Genomic DNA, 25,306 nt, shown 5'->3' with positions numbered 1-25,306 from the left:
TGCGACAAGGTTAATGTCCCCCCCAACAACATCTCTGGGTGCACGGGAGACATGAGAACCACACACACACACACACACACACACACACACACACACACACACACACACACACACACACACACAGTCCCTCATCTGCTGTGACACCTTGTTCTGCCCAACAATATGGATTTTTTTATTTTTTTTTGCAAAGGGTGGAGATTAATTCTATCTATGATGGGCACTCTTTCCTCTCTTGGATTTATGCCAGTATTTATTTATTTATTCATGATCAATTTTCATTTATGAGATTGTGTGTGTGTGTGTGTGTGTGTGTGTGTGTGTGTGTGTGCCAGTGGGTTTTATGTTTTAGTCATTTGAACTAGATTGTTAGTGCCTCTCTTTCTTAACTCCCCTATGTATTGAGTTTGAACATTTCTGACTTTGGTGCCTTCTAGTGGCAGTATAAAGAAATCCTTCACTGGGACCCTCACCGACTACAGATTGGACCCAGGGACTCTGAGATTAATTGATTTGAAAATAACACACAGAATCCACCATTTCCTAGAGCTGCTGAAGGTGCGCTTAAAAGTAAACAAGCACGCAAACTTTCCAAAGCGCCTTTCTTTTCTTTCTTTGGTAAATATCAAGGAATTAATTTTAGTGCAAGACTACCTGGAGCTTTTGTGATCTGTCCCACGGACTATTTTACCTGCTTTACCCTTTCCGTCACAGGACGTCACAACATCTGGTTGAAAGCTCAGACAATTTGACAAATCGAGCAGTAAAGCTACTGTGAGGGATTCCCAGTGCTTTGTGTCCATGTATCTTATGTTTTTTGTCAGTGAGGCTTATTGCTATGTTAGCACAGCTTCATAATCATTTCCATCGCCAGGTTTTGGTTGCTTAGTAACGGTAGGTGTGACGGGAGCACGTCTCAAGCACCTAGGATGGAAAAAACGGAAACAAACTATTTGGCATTTTCAACAAGTTTTTAGATGCAACATGTGAACGGCCCCTTATTTTATAAAAGACACTATAATGATATTAGAATCATACAAATAGTGCCTTTACATATCATTTTAGTGCTTTTTATCCTTTTTATTTGTTGATCCTGTACCCTGCTCTTTCTGTAGCTCACATTTTCATGTCTGGTTTTGGTCCCACAGACTGCTGCTCAGATGGAGGAAGGCCGGCTCCAGTCAGGCACCCAGCATCCAGCACGGGAGGAGCCCCGAGGAGGAGACCAGTCCTCTGATCAAGCCCAGCTCCAGACCTCTGCTTCAGAGAACTTTGACCTGAATGAGACGCCGATGGAAGGCCAGGAGAAGGGGGACACTGCGGCCCAGCTCCAGGCCAAGCCTCTCTGGAAGCCCATTCCCCCTCTAATGCCTGAGTCGCAGAGGGGCGGTCACACTAGGACCAGGGACCAGACCTGCCAGACTGATCAGATCAGCCACGGTCATAACACAGGTGGGTGAAATCTTCCTTCCCACTGCACTTCCTGCTGCTTTGATTCATCCACCTACCGGCTACAACGGTATGTCGGCCTCTAGTGTGGCTTCACTGCCAGAGCATCAGAGCACGACTGGCTGTGTGCTCCACATGAGAACAAATGGTGTGTGTGTGTGTGTGTGTGTGTGTGTGGAGTAAGGGAAACTAAAAGAGACACTGCATTCAGCGAGCTCTGCTGGCTGGCCTAACATGTCAAACTGTTGTATTTGGAACAGTGAAGTTGTGGAAAATCAATCCTGTATCAGCCATAAATTGGGAAATCTCACCTCTTTTTTTTTTTTTTTTTTTTTAGGGTTTGGGGCAAATTACATAAAAATAGGCACATCCTGAGAGGCATGAGAATATATAAAGTCAGATTATCAAAAAGATTCCTATAAATTGTTGCTTGAATGAGTGGATACATTGCTATCCGAAATGTTGCTGGCTCGAAATTAGGCCACACTTATCTGTCTCTCTCAGGTTGGTCTTGTCTCTCTGCACTGCCCAGTTTGATTTATTCCCTCAGCTGACAGCTATTGTGTTTCATGACCCCGAAGCCAAGCGATCCCATTGATATTGGATTATAAAATCGACAACATGGCTATTAAAGCTGAAATTATGATGATGTAATGTTGTCTCCTGAAAGCTGACATGTTTGTTTGTTCCTTTCCTTCCTTTCTTTTGGCCCTGCTACCCATAGTCCTCTCTGCTTTTCTTTCGCCGTAGCTTTCGTAGATTCAGATGTTAATCCGGCTACTGTGAGTTCATTTTCTAACAGTGCCGCTAAGGGAAGGCGCCACTCATAGTAAAAGGAAGCTGATGTATCTGATTGGTTGATCTTTGACCCTCTTGCAGAGGGGGGGTGGGGAGGTCGGCGGGATCGCTGACCTGCCCCGCTTGGATTATAGCAGCTTGCCTAGGAGAGGTGTGGGGGGATGGGGATGGAGAAAACACATTCCCTCACATTCAGACATAATCTATCTCTCTGTCAAAGCCACTCACACAGTTGTCATTCACATTTCCAGCTCTCTTTCTGTCTGCCTCTTAGTGGGTGTGTCAGTCCGTCTGCTGGTCTTTTTTAGCTTTAGTCTAAACACAGACCTACCTATACATAGACAAACACTCTTTACCCTGTAGTATGGGTTAGTGTTCTTGTTTGTGTGTGCATTCAAGCTTATATAAAGTGTAGGGCTCTCCGCTTCTAGTCTTTATCTGACCAGAAGTAACTTCTGAAAAAAAGATCAAGAGTATAAAGTGTATAAAATCATGAAATATATATGTTTTGCATTAATTCAAGATGTCAATGGGGAGAGCAAGCGGCTCATAGCTAACAGTGCTAACGAAAGGGCTGACAGAGCTAACAGTGTTTACGGAGGTTGGGTGTTACGCTTCTGTGACGACGCTGTCACTAGAGACCCCGTTTTCAGCTGTAACTGACGTATGAGAGCAGTGAAGAGCAGCAGCCGTACGCTAACATGCACTCAAATGCATTAAAAAGAATGCGCTGTCGGCCCAAAAAGCAAGGAGAAGCTCGGGGGTAAAAACACACACACACAGAGGGAGATTGACTTCATTCTCTGCTCAAGTAGGCATATTCCACTCTATCTTTACAGAACAAATGGCTGTTTGCTGCTATATTAGTATTCAGGATTTTAAATGCAGCTCCTTTATCAAAGCGCAATGTTGTCCCGTGACAAAAGTGCATCTTGGTTGAACATAAATTTTAGTTTGCAGGCTGTAATAGAAGTGCCTGCTTCAAAAGCAAACAAAGCGTGGACATTTGTCTCAGCAGGAAGCAATGAATGTGTTTTACTCTGAGCTCTGTCCCCCACATCACGGTTACAAAATGCTCTTTTTGTTGCAGCAGAAATTGTGTTCTCCCCGTTACCTTCTTTGACATCAATATATTGTTAGAAATTAGACGTAACTATTTGAGGTGATTACAGGGTCCGTGGTGGTGTTTGTGGGTGAAATTTGTCTGCTGTTGTGGCTGTTAACTTCTTTTGTTTGTATTTCCATCGCCATTAAAAAGTTAACATAGTATTGATGTAAAAGTTAAGTTAGTGAAATAAAGAAGATGCATGAAAACCGGTATAATGAGGGCACTTTACCTCCCTGCAATCCATCTCACATGGCCATTTTACAGAAAGGAAAAATTCAAATGTTGACACTTAAATAGGGCTTAAACATTAATTAAAATGTATCTGAATATGGCCTACTGCAATTTTTAAATCACAAGAGGCGTAGTATTTGTTAAGGTTCTAAATTCTTTTTATTCTATATTGTCGTGCTTTAAAGATGTCCCGGCCTCTTTGTTTTGGTCCCCCAGAAATCACACAATAACCATTTTAATGTTTAATAGTTCTGTAAAAAAATGATCATTTCGCAATTGCATCAGCCAAAGTAATCACAATTAAATATTTTTTTCGAAACTGTTCTGCCGTCCACTCAAATCAATAAGTAATAAAAACACCCTGAAGTGTATTTGATAAATTCTTTTCTGTGTTTTGGCATTTTGTGGTGTTTTTATAAAAGCAAAAAATAATTGATTCTGACAGTTTTGGAAGGGGACAAGCTAACCAGCCCTGTTTAGCACAAAAACAACACTGATTTCGAAATACATCTCTGTTCTAGATTGTATGTATTGCACATAACCTGTGTGATGCTACGTTATATTTTATTTTAAAACCTGTTATGGACTAGTATGGGTTGCAGGGAGTGCTAGAGTGTGACATTTCAAAATTCCTGGATCTACCGAATTTACGAGGAACCAGTAACGTGATGACCTCCCTGCCCTTACAGTACTATTGTGGCAATCGAGTGACTAAAAGTGAAGATAACATAAAGGCAGGTCGGACAAATCAAACAAAACATTACATCCGGGTCAGCACCAGCTGACCCTGCACTCTCTTATGATTGGGGTCGAGCCAAAGCAAATAAACATTTTCCGATACACATCAATACATTTCCTCCGGGTCACATTACTGTTCTGGCGTGTCACTGTGTCGTATCAGTAGCTGAGGTATCAAATACTGCACGGACTCTGAACACTGTTGGACTTAGCACCAAATGTTTTTTCATCAGCATGTCTCTGCCCTCCATCATGTGTATATATATGTATGTATATATATATATATATATATATATATATATGATGTAATAAATAATAAGAAAAAGACAGATGTACTTAAATAATAAGAAAAAGACAGATGACCTGCTTTCTCGTAGTCATCCTTGAGGGTGTGTCTATATGTGTGTGTGTGTGTGTGTGTGTGTGTGTGTGTGTGTGTGTGTGTGTGTGTGTGTGTGTGTGTGTGTGTGTGTGTGTGTGTGTGTGTGTGTGTGTGAGTGAGCATGGATAATGAGGTCAGAGTGAATCACTGTCTCATTCAGACCTCATTGTCTGACAGTGATTGTGTGTATTCTTTAAGCACACTGCAATATACTTTGTGTCTTACCAGGTCCCCCAAACTCCCAGGTGATGGCAGTTTCTCCAGGTCTGTCATCCTCTGATGTAATTATATGCTGGCTTTTGATGAAATGCAATCTCTGTGTCTCCTGCTCTCCAGGTCTCTGTGTGGAGCCCGGAGATCCTCCTCTGCTCCAGCAGCCTCTACAGACCTCCAAATCTGGGATTCAGCAGATAATTGAATGCTTCCGCTCAGGTTCCTGTCTCTGTGTTTTCACTTTTATCCACTCATTTCTTATTTCTTATTATTTATGATGCGGACATGGTGTTTTTGCCAATGACAGATATGAAACGGTCTCAGTATGTATGCCTTGCAGTGTCTGAAAACTGATCCACCAAGATAATGAAAAAGAAGAAGGATGTACAAGAATGTTTTTGATGTAGACCCGTTCTTTCCTGTGGTTCATTGCTGGGAGTACTTGCTTTAACAGCAGCACCAACAGCTCCAAATTCCTGTGTTATACAAGAGCTATCGAAGTATCCTGATGTCTACATGACCACACATGTTCTGAGCCAGCCATCTTGAGTTTAGCGCTATGACCAAAGCTCCTTCAAGGGTTGTGGCACTCACTGGTTCCCAGGCAGAGCCATCATTTTGTGGGTCATTGTGATTATCTTCTGCTGTTGTGGTACACAATCATGCACACGCCAAGGCTGAATCTTTATTGAGCCAGTTGCAAAAGAGCAATGGAAACCAAGGACACACACAGTTCTGAAAAGGGGGAAAAAAAGACGTTGGAGGACAAAACAATGTGTGTTTTGTGCGTTTGTGTGTGACAGCAAGGTACAGACATCTGTGTGAATCACCCTAACAGTGTTTACTCAGTAATTCCACATGAAACGTGTCAGCATGCTGACTACAATAACGGAAAAGTGCACTTAACACAAGCATAATCATCATCTGAGTCCTTTAAAATGTCTGTGTCACATTTTGCGCATTTTAAACATTTCCTTCTCTCTCTTTAAATAAATACTTCACCCCCCAAAAATGGTAATTTGTATATCAATTACTCAGTCTGTGTTACCTTGAATTTGTGGGGAAAAAAAGCTTGGTTTTCCTCCCATGCCTCCGTGGTCAACAAAGATTCCAAAAACTGAAAAGATTTGATGAACTCTGAAAACAAATCTTGCTTTTACAATGTTCACTGTACCTCATCCGCCTGAATCTGGACTCGCCACCAGTACACAACAATGACTTCTTTTGAACAACAACAAGACTAGAAATATTAATGAATTTAGATTATTTTTTGTAATGAATGTTATATTAATATTAATATGTCTTATGATTCTCCCTGGAAGCACTAAAGGTAATCATCACTGCTATTGTTTGGCTCGCAGGCACCAGCCAGCTGAAACACATGCTGCTGAAGGAGGTGGACACCATCTTTGAGTGTAAACTGTGTCGCAGTCTGTTCAGAGGCCTGCCCAACCTCATCACACATAAAGAGTACTACTGCCTATCACAGCTTCCTGAACCCGACGGTTAGTGATACAGCATGAGCATGCAGACACGCACACACGAAAACACATCTAGAATACTTCCACACACACACACACACACACACACACGTTCATATCATTGCCGTAGTAAGCAAAATCAGAAGCACATAAAACACACAAAAGATAAAATGATCATGAATTGAATAATAAATCAATAATCCAACCAGGTAAAACAAAAAAAACTCCAATAACCAAGGCCAGAACTTGTGTGCATGCTGAGAACATGCATATGCAGATTTGTAGAGATCACATCAAACAGGCAACAGAGACTCCTTGAAGGAGGCAGGAATCAAACTGAGTGGAGCTCAGCACCCATCCACACCCAGTTCAGTTAGCATAAACACACACACACACACACACAACACACACACACACACACACACACACACACACACACACACACACACACACACACACACACACACACACCTATGCACAGAATCATTGATTACTTTAACATCTCCTCAGGCTTCTCCACATTTTACTTTCATATTCTGCCACTCCAAGGTTTTCTCAGAGCCATCTGTCTCCTACTCATTATTCTCCTCTTATCTCCTCTTTCTGCACACAGCACTCTTTCATTCCTTTGCACACAAGCCTGCATGCGCATTGTAACACGTTCAATCCATCAATCATTTCCCTCACTCAAAGTGCAGTTTCTTTCTCTCTCCTCTCCATACCACTCAGGAAATTGACTTTGATCTGGCAGTATTTGTGTTTTATCTACTTCTTATTAGCCCCCAAATGTGTCCACATCTCTATTCTTTGCTGCTTGGAAGTGTTGGGAGTTTCAGGGAGAGGATGAAGCCTAGGAGCCTCTTCAAGTACTTTTCTCTTTTCTAACTCGACTCTCCTCCTAAAAGAGAAATCAATCTCAACAAAAATGGATCAATTATATTTTGCGCAGTTTTATTCACTTTAGTGTTCGTTGTTGTAAAAAATTCATCCCAGTCTTCTTTCCACCTGCTTATGGTTTTAATTAAGATGTCCCGTGGCTTAATTATTCTCAATCAAAAGTCCATTACCAGTGTCTGAAAGTGTAATGTTATTTTGATAAATGACTTAATTGGTATCTGTTTTTCACCATTGAGACGCTGGGCATCAATTGTGTGGATACTGGATAAAACATTTTTTTTCTCCTTGGAAACACTCGATTCTTCACCATCCAGCTCCGACAGTGGACCCATACACACTCCAGTGATGATTTGTGATCCACTTTAAAAGTGCCTGAAAATTCAATTCCTCTCTTTCCATCCCCTCTTTATCTTCTTCTAAATAATGGTATGAAATAAACTTGCAGATTCACCAAAAGGGGAATGTCCACATAAAGACATGGTGAAAACATTTGGTGCTAAGTCCAACCATGGCTATATTGTAACATAGCCATGTAAGTAATGGGAAACTGTCCTCTTCAAAAAAAAAACCTTTGTACTTTATTTTATTTTGTGCTGAGAAACTACAGTACCAGTCAAAAGTTTGGACACACCTTCTCATTCAATGGTTTTTCTTTATTTTAATTTCTACATTGTAGATTAATATTGGAGACATCCAAACTATGAAGGAACACATATGGAATTATGTGGTCAACAAACAAATGCTCAACAAACCAGCATATGTTTTATATTTTAGATTCTTCAAAGTAGTTGATTGAGAAGGTGTGTCCAAACTTTTGACTGGTACTATATATATTTTGTTTATAAAAAGTAGCTTGCTCGTTTAGCCTACTTTCGGTTTGGCAACTGATGGAGCAGATATAAGACCAGAGTTGTCTAACTTATGTTTCCAAATGTTACACTGGAACCTTCACGCAGTACAAACTGACTCAGGTGAGGGGGTGCCACTCTGCTTTAGCTAGTCATTAAAGCTAATGTTAGCATTTTTTACAGTTAAATCGACATTCTTTATCCTGTATAAACTATCAGACAAGCTAGTACAACAAGGCACAAGGATGCTTCTAAAATGCCAATTAACTACAATGCTGTGGGAAGCTCACACCTGTTCTATTGCATCAGCAATAACACATTAGCTTATGTTGCTTAAACTAGCTACTTTATATGTTGCCTACTACAATGTTCCACACCAAAAGCTTCCAAAGCTGTGCCATTGTTCACTTGGGTTGTTGAAAACAATTAAACAAAGTGCAAATCACACTGCGGGTGGTTCAGAGGCCCTGGGAAATTCTGGCACCCACACGAAAAAGGGAGTTGTCTGTTTAAAAATACTGGATTTTGTAGCAGCCATAAAAGTAGCAATAGTGACAGGCTTTGGTCAAAAACTCTCAAACACAATATCATTAATAATAAGGACTAAACCTAATTTTTAGTAGTAACTTTAACATATTTTTTTAATGATCTCATTTATTTTTTTGTTTGTTTGTCATTTCTAGGTTCATCGGGTGAGGACAAACAGAGTTTAGCCATGAAGGATTTATTGGAGGCCATATATCCCAGCACCCCAGAAGTAGTGGTCCGACTGGAGCCCATTGAGACCACTACCAAGGCCGTGTTCCAGTACCTATCCACAGAAGATGAGCTGGCTAGGTTTCCATCGCACACACCCAGGTAGGTGGTTAGCTCTTCACAGAGGAACACAACATTCCTCCATTGCACAAATCCAGTTTGTGCAATGTGGTCTCTATACACTCAACTTCCTGTCGTCTAAAGCTCTCATCGCGTGAGGGGGATTTTAGCCTTCCCTTGTCTCTGACTGTTTGTCTCAACATCCTGCACAGTGCCAGAGAGAGTCCGGTAGCATGGGAAGGAGAATCAGTGGAGGGTGCGGACAACAACCAGCCGAGCCAGCCAGGAGGGCCAGAGAGCCACAGCAGCCCGGGACCCAATCAGGGACAGAAGAGATGGGAGTCCGAGGAGGAGCCTAAAGTGGAGCCGCCACAGCCCGAGGACGAGGGGTCCACTAGTGGGGTAGGTGACTGGACAGTCAGGAAGCACAAGTGACCAAGAAAAGTCAATGATTGTACATCTTTAACCTGAGAAATACCTGTTTATTGCATGCTAAAATGTTGAGCACATTTTCCCGCATTGCCTTGTTTTTCACAGTAAGTCAATCTCTCTCTTCTTTGTTCTCTCCCCCCGTCCAGGTTGAGGATGTGATAATCTCCTGTTGTCTGTGCGGTCAGGACTTTAACTCCCGCCGCAGCATCAGACGTCACTGCCGCAAAATGCACCAGACCAAACTGGAAGAGCTCCGGAAGTTCACAGAGACCCGCACGGTTCCCACCAGCCTGCTCTCTATGGTGAAAGGTAAGAGTTTATACACACTCCAATGAACAACCCTGACAAAGATTGAAAATGGTGATTTAGGTTTTGGTCAGTATGATGAGATATTGATTAAGAACCCACCATAGGGCCATAACAAAGAGGCTGAAAAATGAAGCTAATATTTCAGCACAAAACAGACAGCCTGGAATAATCTAAAATTAAAATGTCAGCACATTGGATGTGGAGGCTTTGTAAAATGAAGAGAATTATTTTTGTTTAGCGTATACATTAAAAAAGACTGCACATCTTTTAAAATGCTCAATGTTCATTTTGGCGATTAGATCATTCTTAAGTCTTCAGTCAGCAAAGGGATCAGCTCCACAGAAGTGTTCATTTCTCTTTGAGCTTTTCAAAGGAAACCTTTAAGATAACAGTCGTCGTTGTTGTTGTCTCTGAAGGTCGGCCGAGGACTCTCAGCACACCCACCGGAAAATCCTGCCCAGTGTGTCTCAAATCCTTCGCCACCAAAGCCAACGTACGTCGTCATTTTGACGAGGTGCACCGCGGCCTACGGAGGGACACCATCACAACCAGCATTGCCTCGCGACCTGGCCAGCCCTTCTCTCTGGAGGTCAACCCCCCCAAGAAGAGCAACAATTCTTCTCCAACACGTGGCAGCAGCTCCAAGTCCACCCCCGTGAACTCTAAAACACCCCCTGTGAACCAAAACCAGCCCAAACCTCCGAGTCAGCCTCCCGCCTCTCCACAGGTGACCCCGGCCTCAAGTCGCTGCACACTCTGCAAGAGGAACTACAGCTCTCAGGTTTGTTTGTTGTCCTACTGGCTGCCTCAACCTTTTTCTTTTTTTTGCTTTTTTTTCTAGTCTTAAAAGTCTCAGGTCCAACAGGAAGAGGTAGACTAAAGCTTTTTTTGTGGATGTTCTTTTCCCCATCTTAATTTGGTTGTATGTATCATTTTATTTTTTATTCTTCTGTGTATTTCAGCTCATGTTGAAGAGGCACATGCGTATCGTCCACAAAATATACAGCGGCAAAGGTAAGAAGTCTGCGACCGCGCCGCCCTCCATAACCCCGGCAGCCATAACCCCGGCAGCCACAACCCCGGCAGCCACTCCAAGCAGTAGCAGCACCAACTCAGGCCCAAGCAACAATATCCGAGTGAAAGTGGAGAAAGTGGAACCTTCAGATGACGAGGAGGAGGCGGTCGACAGTAGTGCGGCCCCGTCCCCTAGCGAAAGCACCGTGACAGCTAAAGTTGTTCCTGTCCCACAAACCGCCCCGAAGGTGAAAGTAGAGGAGGCCCCGTCGGCCACAAAGACGACGGCGTCCTTACATTCATCGTCCTCGCGCGGCGGCAACACGTGCAGCGGAAAAACGACCAAACTGTCGGTGGGCTTTGACTTCAAGCAGCTCTTCTGCAAACTGTGCAAGCGGCAGTTCAGCTCGCGTCAGAACCTAACGAAGCACATAGAGCTGCACACGGACGGCAACGACATCTTCATCAAGTTCTACCGCTGCCCTCTCTGTCGCTACGAGTCGCGCCGCAAACGTGACGTCCTGCGTCACGTGACAGTGGTCCACAAGAAGTCCTCCTCCTACCTCGGCAAGATCATGCCCAAACTGGAGAACAGGGCGGTGAAGAGGTTGGCCGAGGCCGTCCTCAACAGCCCGACCCCCAGCAAGAGGACGAGCATCAAAGAGGAAGTGAACGGACGCCACGCCTCCTCGACGTCCTCCTCCTCCTCCCCTCCACCTCCCGTCACTTGCAAGCAAGAGTGCACAACAGCGGCCCCGATCACCTCGTCGGCCTCCTCCTCTTCCTCCTCCTCCTCCTCCTCCACCCTGCTTCCCGCCCCTGTCACTCGGAAACAGCAGGAGCTCTCATCGCCGGCGTTCGCCCCGTCCCCTCCTGTCACCCGCAAGCAGGAGAGGGAGCAGACCCACCAGCCTCGTCCCATCAGCCCCCCACTGACCCGCCGCAGCGAGAAACACACACACCAACAACACAACTCCTCCTCCAGCATCTCGCCCAGCAACCAAACCCCGAACACCCGGCGGCACGAGGCCCAGTCGGAGTGCAGCGGCACCGGGTCGTCGTCGTCCTCCAGTGAAGTCAGAGTGACCAAGAACTTCTCCCTCCACGCCTGTGACCAGTGCGGACGGGCCTTTGCCAAGAAGGTACTGCATTTTCGATTACGGACATAAATCCGCTCCTCTTTTGATAGAAACGTCGTTGAGTTTTCCCGTTGAGGAGTAACACTTACTGAACCTTAAAAAGAACAAAAAAAAAAAGTAGAGTGCTACAGTGGAAATGATCCATTGTATCAATACCAGTTTGAGTGGTAATTTTCAGGGAACAGTGTGGTGGATAAGATAATTATCACACCATGGTCGGCCCTCATGAGGACTCTACAGGAAGCTCATTTGTGGCTTGATTTTAATATGGATCAGAGTACTTTTCATTTCTGTCATTAACCCTGGTCACGATTAGAAAAGGAACCAGTTTCTAGCTCCTCAAATGCGAGGATCTGGTGTCTGCCTCCGTTTTATATTTCGCAAATTTAACATCAGAAGTTCAGTAGTTGGATCTGTTGGTCAGGTGAAACGAGACGTTTTCAGACGCCTGGGGAATTTAGTGAAGGATTGTTTACTTTTTTCTGTAAAGGCCAAACAATGAACGGATTCAAAGAGAAAATAATCCTTTGATTAATCCCCTATCAATATAAATGGTCATTTGAGAATCAAGATACGTTAGCTAAATTATTATCTTCTGCATATCCACCTGATATTAATACGAGCTTCTCATTATCTGCATTCTGCACACACGTTATATTAAAGATGCCTAAGCTAAGTAGTTTGATCCGTGTAATGAGCGTAGTAGCCACTATATCACGCGTCTGTGTACTGTGTGGATTCATTTGAAGTTGTCGTCTTTTTCTTCAACTTGTTTTTCTCAGCTCTACCTGGAGTCTCACAAGCGGAGTCATCGTAACGCAGCGACGGCAGCAGCCAGCCGGAGGAAAGGAGTCAGCACCCGCTCCAAATCGCTGGTCTGGTGAAACACACGCACACTGTAAGGACACACAGAGGCTTTTACCTACAGGGACTCTGCCTCGCCATCCCGCTCTACTTGTCCTCCTCTCATTCTACTCTGTTTTGTCTTTGAGTCGCACTGGATCTCTTTACCGTCTTGTTCTCTCTGCTGCTGCTGCTTCTGCTGCTGCTGTGTATTCACAAACCACAAAGAGAGGCGGCTGTGTGGTGTGTACTTGAGCAACTTAGTGGATGTCTGTGTTTGTGTGTGAGTGTGTGTGTGTGTGAGTTTGCTTGTTATAAGAGAGGTGTATGTTTGTGTAGAACATTTTTCCCTAGGGCAAAGATAAGACACCACAATCATTCTGCAGGCTTTAATTGACCGCTTAGCACGTTTACCAGCTGTTTCCTACGCTCTCCCTCTCGCTTGCTTTTCCGTGTATCACACCGCTCATTAGAAATCTTCCTCTTTGTCTAATTGTTGCTCTTTTTTCCCCGTATCTTTCCTCTTTCATCCTTTCTTTTTCTCTCTTAATCTTCCCCCTTACTCTGTACTCCACTCTCTTCTTCCATTTGTTCTCCGCTCTCCTCATCTCTCTTCTTCTTCTTCTTCTCTCTCTCTCTGCTCACAGTCAGCTGGGGATAATGGACCAGCGAGCCTCTAACAATGAAGAAGAGGAAGAAAATAATGGAGGAATGGAACGAGCACAGAGCACTGAGATGAAGGAAACAAGCAAATGGAGTACGATACAGGAGAGAAGTACAAAGGATTTCCACCTTTTGCTTAAGAGCCAAATACATGTGTTGGAATCTGACATTTTTTTTTGTATAGTTTCATTTTGAAGCCAGCCAGCTTGCTGAACGCTGGCGCTGCTATCCACAGAGAGACCGTTGCTCATGGAAGACTCACTGCTACTGTATACAGTATATTTACTTACAACGGCATGTATATAGATCCAAAGGCAGATGGCTGATTTGTACCGCTTTGCTCTCAGTAGCAAAGGGATGAAGGTAGAATGCGTGTGTGAGAGTGAGTGTGGGAACCAGAACTGGATCGTGACCTCCACAGAAAATACTCTGGAAACGTAATTGTTGAATTTTTTTTTCCAGTTTTTTTGGTGGAGAGAATTTGATTTGATTGGACCCGTGCAGTTCCAAACAGATACACAAAACACAAGTGGGTCCTTGGCTACAAGCATTTTATCACTTTTCTGTATATTCACAACTTATGTAGTGTTTTTTGGGTGTTTTACGGATATATTCAAGAACACTTGCTCGACATAATAACTGCTCAACAGATAATATATTTTCCCTTCCCCTTCATTTCCCTGACAGTTTCCCACTGACAGAGAAACTGTTATCGCCGTCTTTCCACCAACGAGTCTTCAGAAGGCTAGTTGTTCACCTTAGAGTTGAACAATGACCTTCATCTTCTCATATAAATGTTTCTCTGAGAAGCAAACAGATCAGAAAGTCCAGTTATAATATCCCTCATGCCAGCAGCCAATAGTCTGATTTAGTTATATCCGCTAGGAAATGACCAACTGCAACTGTTTTGGAGTTGTGAGGTAACGGAAAACCCCAAAGTGTAATTTTCAGTTTTCCTTAAAAAATTGTGTGTGCTTAAAAAAAAGCTCCTCTGTTCAGAGGTCGATTCACTGCTTAGTTCTGCCTTTTTTTTTTTATTTGACTGCATGCAGAAATCATTTGTTACGGGTGTTTCCTTCACTTTGACCGTATCCGTATCTTTTATCTCCAAATATTAGCCGACTTCTTAGTCCCAGTAATAGTGCGGTTGTCAGAGAACCGTCAGGCTGTGTGAAGCAAGGCTTCAATAAGGCATGAGTTTGTGAACTGAGGCTGATATGTTCTAAAATAAGACAACAGCTTAGAAGGGGAAAAAAGGGACACCTTCACTCACAGAATGATTAAAAAAAACACCACCAGAAATGGCATTAAGTCTGACTGTATGAAACAAACAAAGCAATACACTTATGATTTAACATTTTTACAAATGCTCAATAGATGAAACCACATCAATTTTCTTCAAAATATGAATTATTTTTAATATAACAGCTCAGATTGACTGTCTAAGGTGTACTACCACAGGCAAAACATTTAAACTATCAAATTAACACCAGTATTACCCCCAACATTCATTTGAAATGACTTGTGTTAATGTGTGAGAATCTAATTTGCAGTGAGCAGGAAAGATGGGACTGCACATTTTATTAAGGAGTAATGTGTGTCTGAATGCTTTTTTTATTTATTTTTTTGCAGTCAGTTTGCCTTCGGTGTTGCAATAACAGCCACACTGCGTTAGACATTGGAAACCATTAACTGGAAGTATTTGTTTTCTTGTGTTCAATGAAATATCCACCAGTCATCTTGCTTGTCACGAAGCAGAAAGCTGACCCGAGATGATTTGTCGTCATGTCTCAGCTGTAGTGCCTAAGCAGCAGATGGGACCGGTTTGGGAATCTACAGTGTGTGGTGCTAATCCTCCTTATTTACAAAGGGCCAAAATGCAGAGAGCTGTAAACACGAGGGGCAGATTAGAAACCTAAATGCCCCTGGTAAGCCGAACAGTTCCGTACACAAAACGTAAAAGTTTACATTAAACTTTTTGTTCCATTTACAACATTGTACTCAAACTTAAGGGGGCTGCATTTGTTTAATGGCAGCAACGGGTACCCCGAGGTAGTCTTTGAAACACTGGCACAGGCGTTGGGAGAAAAAGTGATTGAGGAAGACCAAATGTAGATATATGTCTTAATGTTCTAAAAAGAAAGCCATGAAATGGAACAAAAACCAGAAGAAAAAAAAAGGCCAAGACCAAACTTTATTTTTTATAAGTGAAAACACTACTGCGACAAGGTCTTGAGAACATGTATATATGATTCATCCTACACGGATGCTATAAATAATAGTTATAATAGTCACAATAGTTATCGACTCGTACTTAACTGTTGGTTGACCATATGCTTCAAACATATCCGACTAGTTAATAATCCGCCACTGTTGAATACTGAGGCTAGTTTGCGTTGTTCCACAATTAGTTGTCTTTGTTTGTATCTCATTCCTTTTTTGAAGGTTTTTTTGTTGGAATGTGTCAAGAAGAGAGGAGGAATTAAAACCTCAACAGACATTTTATTTTGTTTAAAATCTTGTCATTTCTTTCCTCATCAGCTGTAATATGTTATTATGCTCACCTTCTAGAGAACTTGAGAAGAGTTAGAGATGCCTTTCAGATGTGACAAGAATGTTAAAACCAACCACTTAATGAATAAATATGTACTGCTTCAAACCTCGCCGGGGAGTTCTGTGTGGCTTTCTTTTTTTTTCTACCTCAGATATGAGTCATATACTTCCATCAATCATGTTTGTTTACTGCTTTTGCAGAGAGGAGATTTCATTTGCCTTCTCACAAATTGCATTTGCGGACATCTACACTTAACTTATTTTTTTTTTTTCTGAGATTTCTAATTTCCCATCACTCCTGTGCCGCAATACTTCATTTTTATTTAGGTCTCAAGGAGAGAAACGGATTCATGTTGGTGACGTCAATAACAGATGGTGTTTTGGTGCATATTGACCCAAGTATAGTCATACAAATCAGTGCACAATATATTTTGTGTAAACTGTGAGTTCAGGTAAACGCTTACCTGTGATGGTTTCTTGGTCAAAACATTGAAAGTAAATGCAGCCATGTACAAAGTGCAATATAGCCTATATGATTTAGTCTGATCTATTGCTCTATTATTATTATTATTATTATTATTATTATTATTATTATTATAAACTGAGAAGTACTATTAAGTAGCATTAAGTGGAAATACTTTGAGTACAAGTACCTCCAAACTGTACCACTAAAGTTGCATTTTTACTTAGTAACTTTTTTCTTAGTAAAAAGTTAAACTTATAAATTCTTTGACGTGTCACAAAGGTCATTTTTAGGTGTTATTTTTTACTTCCCCGCTGCAATGACACAGCTTTCGCCACCAGATGGCGCCATTGCTCCGCGCACCTCTCCACCCTCCGCCGCCGCAGCGGTGGAGCCACAAATTGGACATGTTGCGCACATCTTCCCCCATTGTCACGAGAGAGAACACCCGGGTCTGCTTCGATTGCCTGGTTTTCTCACTCCACGCAGCTTATCAAATTGTTATTACACAGCAGATGGGACGTGGTTCATTTATTTAATTCTATTCAACACAAAGAGCCATGGAGCTATGGTTTTATAAGGGGGGGGATCAATGGGCGCAGTAAAAATGGATTTAACTTCAGGCAATTAAGAGTGTGGCGCAACGCCTGTGTGAGCATATTTTGATGACTTATTAATGTGTTTTAAAATAACCAAAGCGCCTCTATAATGGGGGGTTTGGGGGGGTTATTGATCCGATCGATTGTTAATACACCTGATTGAATGTGTGACTCTGCTGGGTGACAGTGGGGGCAATTAGACGATGATTTGGTGCGCGGGCGGGTTCACGCGGACTCGATGCCCGGGATGCACATGTTTCTCAGAGAGAGAGAGAGAGAGAGAGAGAGAGAGAGAGAGAGAGAGAGTCGGCTGTGGAGTCGCGCGCTGTCCCTTTCAGCACCGGCGAGGAGAGGAGTGAGCGCGAGAGGAGTGAGCGAGTGAGCGCGCGGACTTACTTTGCAGATAAAAAGGCTTTGGTGTGGTTGTGTGTTGTTGTTGTTGTTTTTTTTGGTTGTTGTTTTTTGTTGTTGTTGTTGTTGTTGCGCAAAGTGTCGAGAGGATCATGGATACAGATCAGGTGCGTTTTGTTAACATTATTGATCACGGCTGACATATTCCGTCTATGATGAATTCCTCTGCTCTCTCTCTCTCTCTCTCCCTCTTTCTCTCTCTCTCTCTCTCTCTCTCTCTCTCTCTCTCTCTCTCTCTGTATCTGAGACTCATTCTTGGGTATTGACTTCATTACAGGCAGCCACCTTTTAACAAGTGCGGGGTTGATAATTGCATTTTCACCACTGAAATCAGCTCTGCTGGTCACGACGGAGCACTTTTAAATATCTGCTATATATATATATACATATATACATATACACACACATATATATGTATATATATATATTTTTTTTCTTCCCTTACTGTCTTTGGTGCTGTGGATGATTTAAATGTCTTTAAATCCGTTTGCTGTTGTATGGGGATACATTTTTAAAAAATCGCACTCCAGGAGGGCTGATATTTGTGGAGGGAAAACTGCTGAGCTCCGCAAGGAAGTTGCCTGAGGAGGACCGTGAGGAGGACCGTGAGGAGGACCGTGGAGGAGGACCGTGAGGAGGAGGGGAGGAGGCTGGAGGAGGCTGGAGCTGCTGCTCACCCTCCACACGCTGTCGGATCAATTAGATTTCCTGAGGTATCTCTTATTATATCATTTCACCTTTTTATCTGTCTCCTCTCACCTCTGTTATGACCAAATGCTGTTGCCTCATTTTTTTTTTTTTTTTTGCTGTGGGTGTTTTCTCTCCTTTGTGGCTTGCATCCTGCCATTCCTCTATGTATTTTTTTTTTTTGTTTTGGGGGGTGGGGGGGGGGCAGTCTGTCTTATTTATTGTTTTTAATTTGTCTTGCTGCCGATTTTATGGATTTTGCCTCATCATTTTCATTTTATTTTATTTTTTTTATGGATTCTGTGCAATAGTGGTTAGGTGAGTAAATGTCTTCCCCAGCACGTAGATGAGGTATGTTTCAATTAGTAACTCAATATTCCGTGGGGTATTGAGCATAAACAAACATTTATCTCCGTACTTACACCATTACAATGATGCTTTTCTGCTTTAACTGTGGACTGCTCCGACTTAATTATAGGTGCCATCAGAATGCCACCACTGCTGTGGAAGCCATGGGGCTGCATAGGAGCAAACACACACACCGACACTCTGATCTCCCATATCGTCTTATTTCTGAACCTGTGAGCCGCGCTTTATCTCCAGACACATGACTTAATCATGTGTTTCAACAATGATGCATGAGCTAAGTCTGTCTCCTGCAAGCTTGGGTTTTATATGGAAACAATATCAGAATACGATATAGGAAATGTGTTTTCACTTGTAACATGAAAAATATGCTGGATTTGCAGATAGCTCCAAAAACACAGATTCGTTTAGTGTTATATGAAGTATATTGCATTAACATGGATGTAGTCTGCATGTATGGATATGTCTCTCTATCTATGCATTCAACTTCATATGAATGTATTTATTTTCAGGCTGAATCTGGGGGGTGAATGTGTGTGTGGGAGGAGAAAGGGTGTACTGAGCGCCTCATTGGCCCACGATGTTGCTAAAAATCATAGAAAGAATGCTGCTGGAAAGTGTAAGGATAACAGGTAGACAGAAAAAAAAAAAGAGGTTTGAATCAGATGAGACCAGGCAGGTGGTTACAGAGAGGACAGAGGGAAAAACAGACAGCTATTGTTGAATGAGACACCTTTTTAGAGAGAGAGAGAGAAGGAGGGAGGGAGGGAGAGATGGGAGGCAGGAATGCTATCACTTTCTGAAAAGAGCAGCAAGCTCCCCAGAGAAATGGGGAGGCCTGCAGAAGACGATAGAGGAGAGAGGAGGAGACGACGGAAGCAGAAGCAGAGAGAGAGAGAAAAAAAAATTGAAAACGAGGGGGAATTAGAAAAAGGGAGGAAAGTGGAGGAGAGAGGGAGACGTAGAGAAGCTGTTGGGGTGATGGAGTTGAGAGCAGAGGAGGGGCCAGGAGAGAAATTGCAAGGAGGTCAGGTGTGGAGTGAAGAGAAAACAGCTGGAATGACACAGAATAAAGGAGAGGTAGAACAGAGAGCGGGTAGCACTCATCTAGACGGCCAGCCGTGGGCGTAAATTAAAGAGAGCGATGATCCAGCTGCAGCCTCTCGGGGCTTTAAACCTCTTCATCTCTGAGCCACCAGCCATCCCAGCGGAGGAAACCTCCTTCTTCAGGAGGTCCTTCTTCCTTCTTTTAGGCTGCCACACGGGGGGATGATATCTGTTTTTTGAGCCTTTTGTAAAGCATCATAAAAGACAAGGAGCCTCATGGGATTATAGGAGAAAATAGCCACAGTCAGGTTATTTAGAATAGCAGGTGTGTGTTACTGGCCTATACAGACAAGGTAGAGCAGCGTGATTCTTTTCAATAACCAATGAGTGTGAATGAGTGATGAAACTTTTAATAACCTCAGGGCCTCAGTTCCGTCATGAAACATTCACATGTTGCACTGCTCTGACATTTTGGCGCCCCTCTCGAGACGTTTGCATGTAGTTACATCTTGAACTTGAAAAGTGCACTCAGTTTGTGGTTTTGCAGATCTACGCCCCCGATCTGTCTCCCTCTTCCCTCCCGAATAAAGAAGACCTGAGTCCCACTCCATTGTCCCTCCCGAATCATTCATCTCGTATCGTTCAAAAGGAGACCAGACTTTTTATTGGGTGTCGTCCTTTTGAGCCTCGACCAGGACCAAAATGTGGCTTGCAACAGGTCAAGGCGCGGTGTATTTTTAGCCGATTGTCATATATATGTGATATATTCAAGAACACTTGCTCGACATACTAACTGCTCAACAGATAATATATTTTCCCTTCCCCTTCATTTCCCACTGACAGAGAAACTGTTATCGCCGTCTTTCCACCAACGAGTCTTCAGAAGGCTAGTTGTTCACCTTAGAGTTGAAAATGACCTTCATCTTCTCATATAAATGTTTCTCTGAGAAGCAAACAGATCAGAAAGTCCAGTTATAATATCCCTCATGCCAGCAGCCAATAGTCTGATTTAGTTATATCCGCTAGGAAATGACCAACTGCAACTGTTTTGGAGTTGTGAGGTAACGGAAACCTCAAAGTATAATTTTCAGTTTTCCTTAAAAAATTGTGTGTGCTTAAAAAAAAGCTCGTTGAAAATGAGACCGGACTTTTTAATGGGTGTCGTCCTTTTGAGCCTCGACCAGGACCAAAATGTGGCTTGCAACAGGTCAAGGCGCGGTGTATTTTTTAGCCGATTGTCATAAAATTCACTTCGTCACTGAAGCAGTTGTTGATCACTTGCAGCCCCTACCGGCTCGTTAAGAGGAGCGAGAAGTCAACGATGGTATAAAACAGCCAATAATAAAATTGTGAATCATTAAGGTCAAAACATTTAGGTGTAAGATGAGTGTGTAAGATTAGCTATGGACAAACAGACAGATAAACACATGCCAGGCGTAAACGTATGTAACTTTTTACATCAATGAATGTGCGCTCCTCGGAATTAAAACGTCCTTTACGTTATTTTAAGTCCATGTGGTGGGTTCCCTGTTTGGAAAAGATCCGATTAATGCCAAATGTTGAGAGCTGGGAAAATGAAAAGCAAGGGAGATGATCAAGAGAAGCTGATTCTGTGAGCAACAGTAGATCCTATTGGACTATATTTAACTGCAGTTGTTAAATTATGTGTAATGAATCCATAACAATGGTTTCCAACCCTCATTTGGACCCTTTCTGTGCTTGAACCAAGTGGAGGCGAGGAGAAAGTGTTTTAAAAAACCCCACTATCACGGCGAGTACAATACGGGCTAACCTATATAAAGCAGCTGGGTTTTTAATCATAGCTGGGGCTGTGTATGAGTGGCTCTGACCTAATTCCATTTAGAGTGGAGAGGAGCTGATACATTAATTGGGACAGAATTGAGTTATAAATGGATTCATCGAGAGAGCGGCTCACGCTGTGATGAGATCTGAGCCTGGAACCTGTTAGGGGGCCCCTGTGGGTGAGAAAGGCAGGCTTGCTGAATATTTAAAGTCAACGTTATGTGAATGATGCTTTGATTTCGAAATCTTTTTCCTGTTGTCTTTTTTCTTTAAGTTAAGTGGGAGAGCTTTTTGCAGTAAAAGTGTAAATTATCAGTAGGATCTCATTTAGTGTGATACAAGCAGGGCCAGATCTACCCAGCAGGGGGCGCCGGGGCAAGATTGAGCCGTGGGCCTCTACTGGCGTAAAATGAACGTTGTACCAAATTCTCTTTTAACTATCGACAAGACATTTCTAATAGTGTTGTTTTAACATTAGGATGCTGCTCAGTAGTCTATTTGTGCTGAGAGATTACACTCTAATGGAAGATAAGCAATGGAATGAACTGCAGGGCTAATTAATTGGCTAAATTGTTTGAAAAAAAAAGGCCACCACAGACGCAAAGCTTGTGTGCCTTGAGGTGAGCAGGAAGCCTATAATTAAAAGCCGTGTTTCAGAGTGACGGCCTGAAAATGGTGAAATCATGTTATGAAACGTCCTCGTATGGAGAGCTGAATGGAGCTGGATTTCATTCTTTATTCATCTTTTTAATTCATAGGAGTGTTACATCTTTACCAAGAGCTATATAACCCGTGTTTGCGCTCTTATTTAACCAAAGATTTCATGAAAACATGTTAGGAAAAAAAAACAATAGATAACTCACCTTTAAAAATACTTATTTTGGAATTAAATTTACAAATTGCTTCCTCACTCTAAACAGTCTGGACCAACGTTCCATCCCGGTCCAGGTCTAGGTCCAAGGTCTAGCACTTTTCAAGGGTATGGCTGCTTAATATGCAGCCCAGGGTGGAGCATGACATCATCATACTGCCAGGGATGGAGGTGCAACAGGAACATGTGTAGTCTTTGAAAACTGTTAACTCCCCACATTAAACCTACCTGTTGAGATTTCAAGCTCTGTGTGTGTGTGTGTGTGTGTGTGTGTGTGTGTGTGTGTGTGTGTGTGTGTGTGTGTGTGTGTGTGTGTGTGTGTGTGTGTGTGTGTGTGTGCGCGCACATGCACGCGTACGCAGCAGGGTGCTGCTGGATGTAACGTGTTCATTTAGCTGCAGCAGAAATAGCAGGTGTTTGAATGATGCAACACACACATGCTCCGAGGCGCTCGCTCTCCGCCTTTTCTCTGCTGTCTCGGTTTCTCTCACCCCGTCTCACCCGGTTCCTCTCAGTCTGTCTCTCCTCCCCCGTCCGCCTGTCTCACTGCGTCCTCCACCTCCTCCTCAGCCTCGCTCCATTCATCCCTCTGTTGCTCCTCCTCGCCTCCACTGCAGCAGGTACTCTGCGCCTTCGTGGGAAAAAGCCCAAGGAGCTTTGCCAAGGTTCTCTGCTGTCACTTTAACAGCTGTTTCTCTCATCGATATGCCAAGTGTGTGTGTGTGTGTGTGTGTGTGTGTGTGTGTGTAGAGGTGATTACAAACTGACAGATTTTTGCGTTTTCAATTATAGAATGGCAGTTCAAATTTTGACAGGTCTGCTGGAAAAGCCGTTGTGAGCGTGTGCAGGAGAAGGAGCACTGTGTGTATTTATAACTTGGTTTTGGTATGCCTGACTGCCTTCTCTTCTTGCCCACGAGGTGGTTTTACACATGTTTGTCAGGTGGACCGTTCATCCCTGCAGCTGCTTGATGTTCACACCACACTGCTTCTTAGAAATCCTCTCCCTGTCTCTCCTCTACAGGCTCTACTGAAGATGTGACTTGTGGATTACGGGCTCAACTCCCCAACTCTACATTTCTACAACATCGCCGCTACATTTCCAAGCTACGCTCTTCTATCACACTGTTGACTCTGGAATATGATTCGCTCATGGGGCTTGGCTAGCTCCACCCCTGGGGTCCTTTACCCCTCCCGTTTTGACCAATAGGAAGGCCCCTACTTTTTGATATTCCCCCAAAAAACACATCCTCAGCTTTGGAATACCCGTCCTAAAACCACGGTTTAAAGACTAGGCTCTTGTTTGGTAATCAACCGTCGATCATGGAACCACAGTGGAACCCGACTTCCTGCCCGCAGTCTCCCTCCGTCATCTTCCTGCTCATGGCTACTTCCTACACCTGGCTCCTTCCCGTCACCGCCCCTCAGCGGATCCCAATAGACCCCACGGCGGCGCCCGAGTACGCCCACTCCATCCGACTGGACGGCGACATCATCCTCGGTGGATTATTTCCCGTGCACTCGCGGGGGGACCGCGGAACGCCCTGCGGCGAGCTGAAGAAGGAGAAGGGCATCCACCGTTTGGAGGCCATGATGTTCGCCATAGACCTGATCAACAAGGACACCGAGCTGCTGCCCAACATCACGCTGGGGGCCCGCATCTTGGATACCTGCTCCAGGGACACGTATGCTCTGGAGCAGTCCCTGACCTTTGTGCAGGCCTTGATAGAGAGGGACGGCTCCGACGTCCGCTGCGCTAACGGGGACCCTCCCATCTTCACCAAGCCAGATAAAATCGTAGGGGTGATAGGAGCCGCGGCCAGCTCTGTGTCCATCATGGTGGCCAACATCTTGCGCCTCTTTAAGGTAAGATTTAACTCAAAAAATCCAATCCTTTTCTACTCTCTTCTTCTCTCTCCTCTCTCTTGTGTGTGTGTGTGTGTGTGTGTGTGTGTGTGTACATTTCTGTCTAAGCCTCTTGCACACTTCCCCTCACTCATCATCGCCAACGAGATAAAGTTCAATGATGACAACCAATTAAAATGCAGTCAGTCTTCCTGGAGTTTTTCAGAAGCAGCAGCAGAGCCACCTCTTGCTGCACAGATTCGGAGGGGATACTTTTTTTATTTTTTAGCCTGTGCATTTGCCTTTAGAAGCCTAAAGTGAGATTTAATCTGCTGTGGCTCAGTGTGTGTGCGTACAGTATGTGTCAAGATGTGTCAAGTGATGCTTGTAAGGAAGGGCTTTGCATGTGTGTGTGTGTGTGTGTGTGTGTGTGTGTGTGTGTGTTTGTACTGCACAGCTTAGATCATTCCTCGCTTGTGGTTTGGCCAAATGAAAATGGCTGCCAAACATGGGTATCAATTACAGCTGAAATCTGTCAACAGCCACTTCATTCACTGCAGCCTACATCTGTGTGTGTGTGTGTGTGTGTGTGTGTGTGTGTGTGTGTGTGTGTGTGTGTGTGTGTGTGTGTGTGTGTGTGAGTGTATTAGGACATCTCTTTGTGTCAGTGCGTTTTCTAGTACATGTGTGGGCCTAATTGAGCATCCTCACGAGCGCTCATGTGTATGCATGCAGTGTTTCCTCCCTTTATGCCGCTCTTGTTTGTGTCCTTGCAGAAGCTCTCACATCTGTGACAGAGAAGGCTTGTATTTCTCTAGGTGTGTGTTTGGAATGAGTGCGCTTCTGTGTGAGTGTGTGTGTGTGTGCGTGTGTGTTGGCGTTGTCATCATTAGCAGAACAGGGCTGATGGATAGCCGTATGATTATGAAATATGAGTCCTGTAATGACGCCCATGGCATTTCACATCCACATCTACCCCACGCACTCTCACAGCAAGTGTGTGTGTGTGTGTGTGTGTGTGTGTGTGTGTGTGTGTGTGTGTGTGTGTGTGTGTGTGTGTGTGTGTGTGTGTGTGTGTGTTTGCAGCCACACATTTAGCTCATCCCTTACTTTTGGAAATCCAAAATGAAAGTGTGTGATAGCACACAGGATTGTATGACTGTGTGTGTGTTTGAACGCACTTGTTAACAACTGGCTCGTGCTTTGAATGGAAGATTTGCATATTAAACAACAACAACAACTAAACATGATTTATGCCAGGATCTGTCACAGCAACAGCCCTCGAACAGAGCGCCTTTTTCCGG

At 43.6% G+C, this 25,306-nt stretch overlaps 2 protein-coding genes across 2 annotated transcripts in view; both read left to right on the top strand.

Annotated features, from left to right (window-relative positions):
* Positions 1 to 16,012, top strand: part of znf800b (zinc finger protein 800b) — a 29,978-nt gene extending 13,966 nt beyond the window's left edge. Inside the window, exons 3-12 of the mRNA XM_054624653.1 lie at positions 1,146 to 1,449; positions 5,040 to 5,135; positions 6,278 to 6,421; positions 8,826 to 9,000; positions 9,171 to 9,360; positions 9,537 to 9,699; positions 10,116 to 10,480; positions 10,662 to 11,855; positions 12,635 to 12,750; positions 13,343 to 16,012. Of these exons, the coding sequence (XP_054480628.1) occupies positions 1,146 to 1,449; positions 5,040 to 5,135; positions 6,278 to 6,421; positions 8,826 to 9,000; positions 9,171 to 9,360; positions 9,537 to 9,699; positions 10,116 to 10,480; positions 10,662 to 11,855; positions 12,635 to 12,736 (2,733 nt within the window). The 3' untranslated portion in view covers positions 12,737 to 12,750; positions 13,343 to 16,012. The remainder of the gene's footprint in view (positions 1 to 1,145; positions 1,450 to 5,039; positions 5,136 to 6,277; positions 6,422 to 8,825; positions 9,001 to 9,170; positions 9,361 to 9,536; positions 9,700 to 10,115; positions 10,481 to 10,661; positions 11,856 to 12,634; positions 12,751 to 13,342) is intronic.
* A 7,468-nt stretch (positions 16,013 to 23,480) lies between these two features.
* grm8a (glutamate receptor, metabotropic 8a) overlaps positions 23,481 to 25,306 on the top strand; it is a 205,631-nt gene continuing 203,805 nt past the window's right edge. The window contains exon 1 of the mRNA XM_054624394.1: positions 23,481 to 24,023. Within this exon, the coding sequence (XP_054480369.1) occupies positions 23,481 to 24,023 (543 nt within the window). The remainder of the gene's footprint in view (positions 24,024 to 25,306) is intronic.

Source organism: Anoplopoma fimbria, chromosome 23 (genome assembly GCF_027596085.1).
Source record: "Anoplopoma fimbria isolate UVic2021 breed Golden Eagle Sablefish chromosome 23, Afim_UVic_2022, whole genome shotgun sequence".
Classification (NCBI taxonomy): domain Eukaryota; kingdom Metazoa; phylum Chordata; class Actinopteri; order Perciformes; family Anoplopomatidae; genus Anoplopoma; species Anoplopoma fimbria.
The sequence above is the reverse complement of the archived record's forward strand: the minus strand, read 5'-3'. Positions and strand labels throughout refer to the sequence as shown.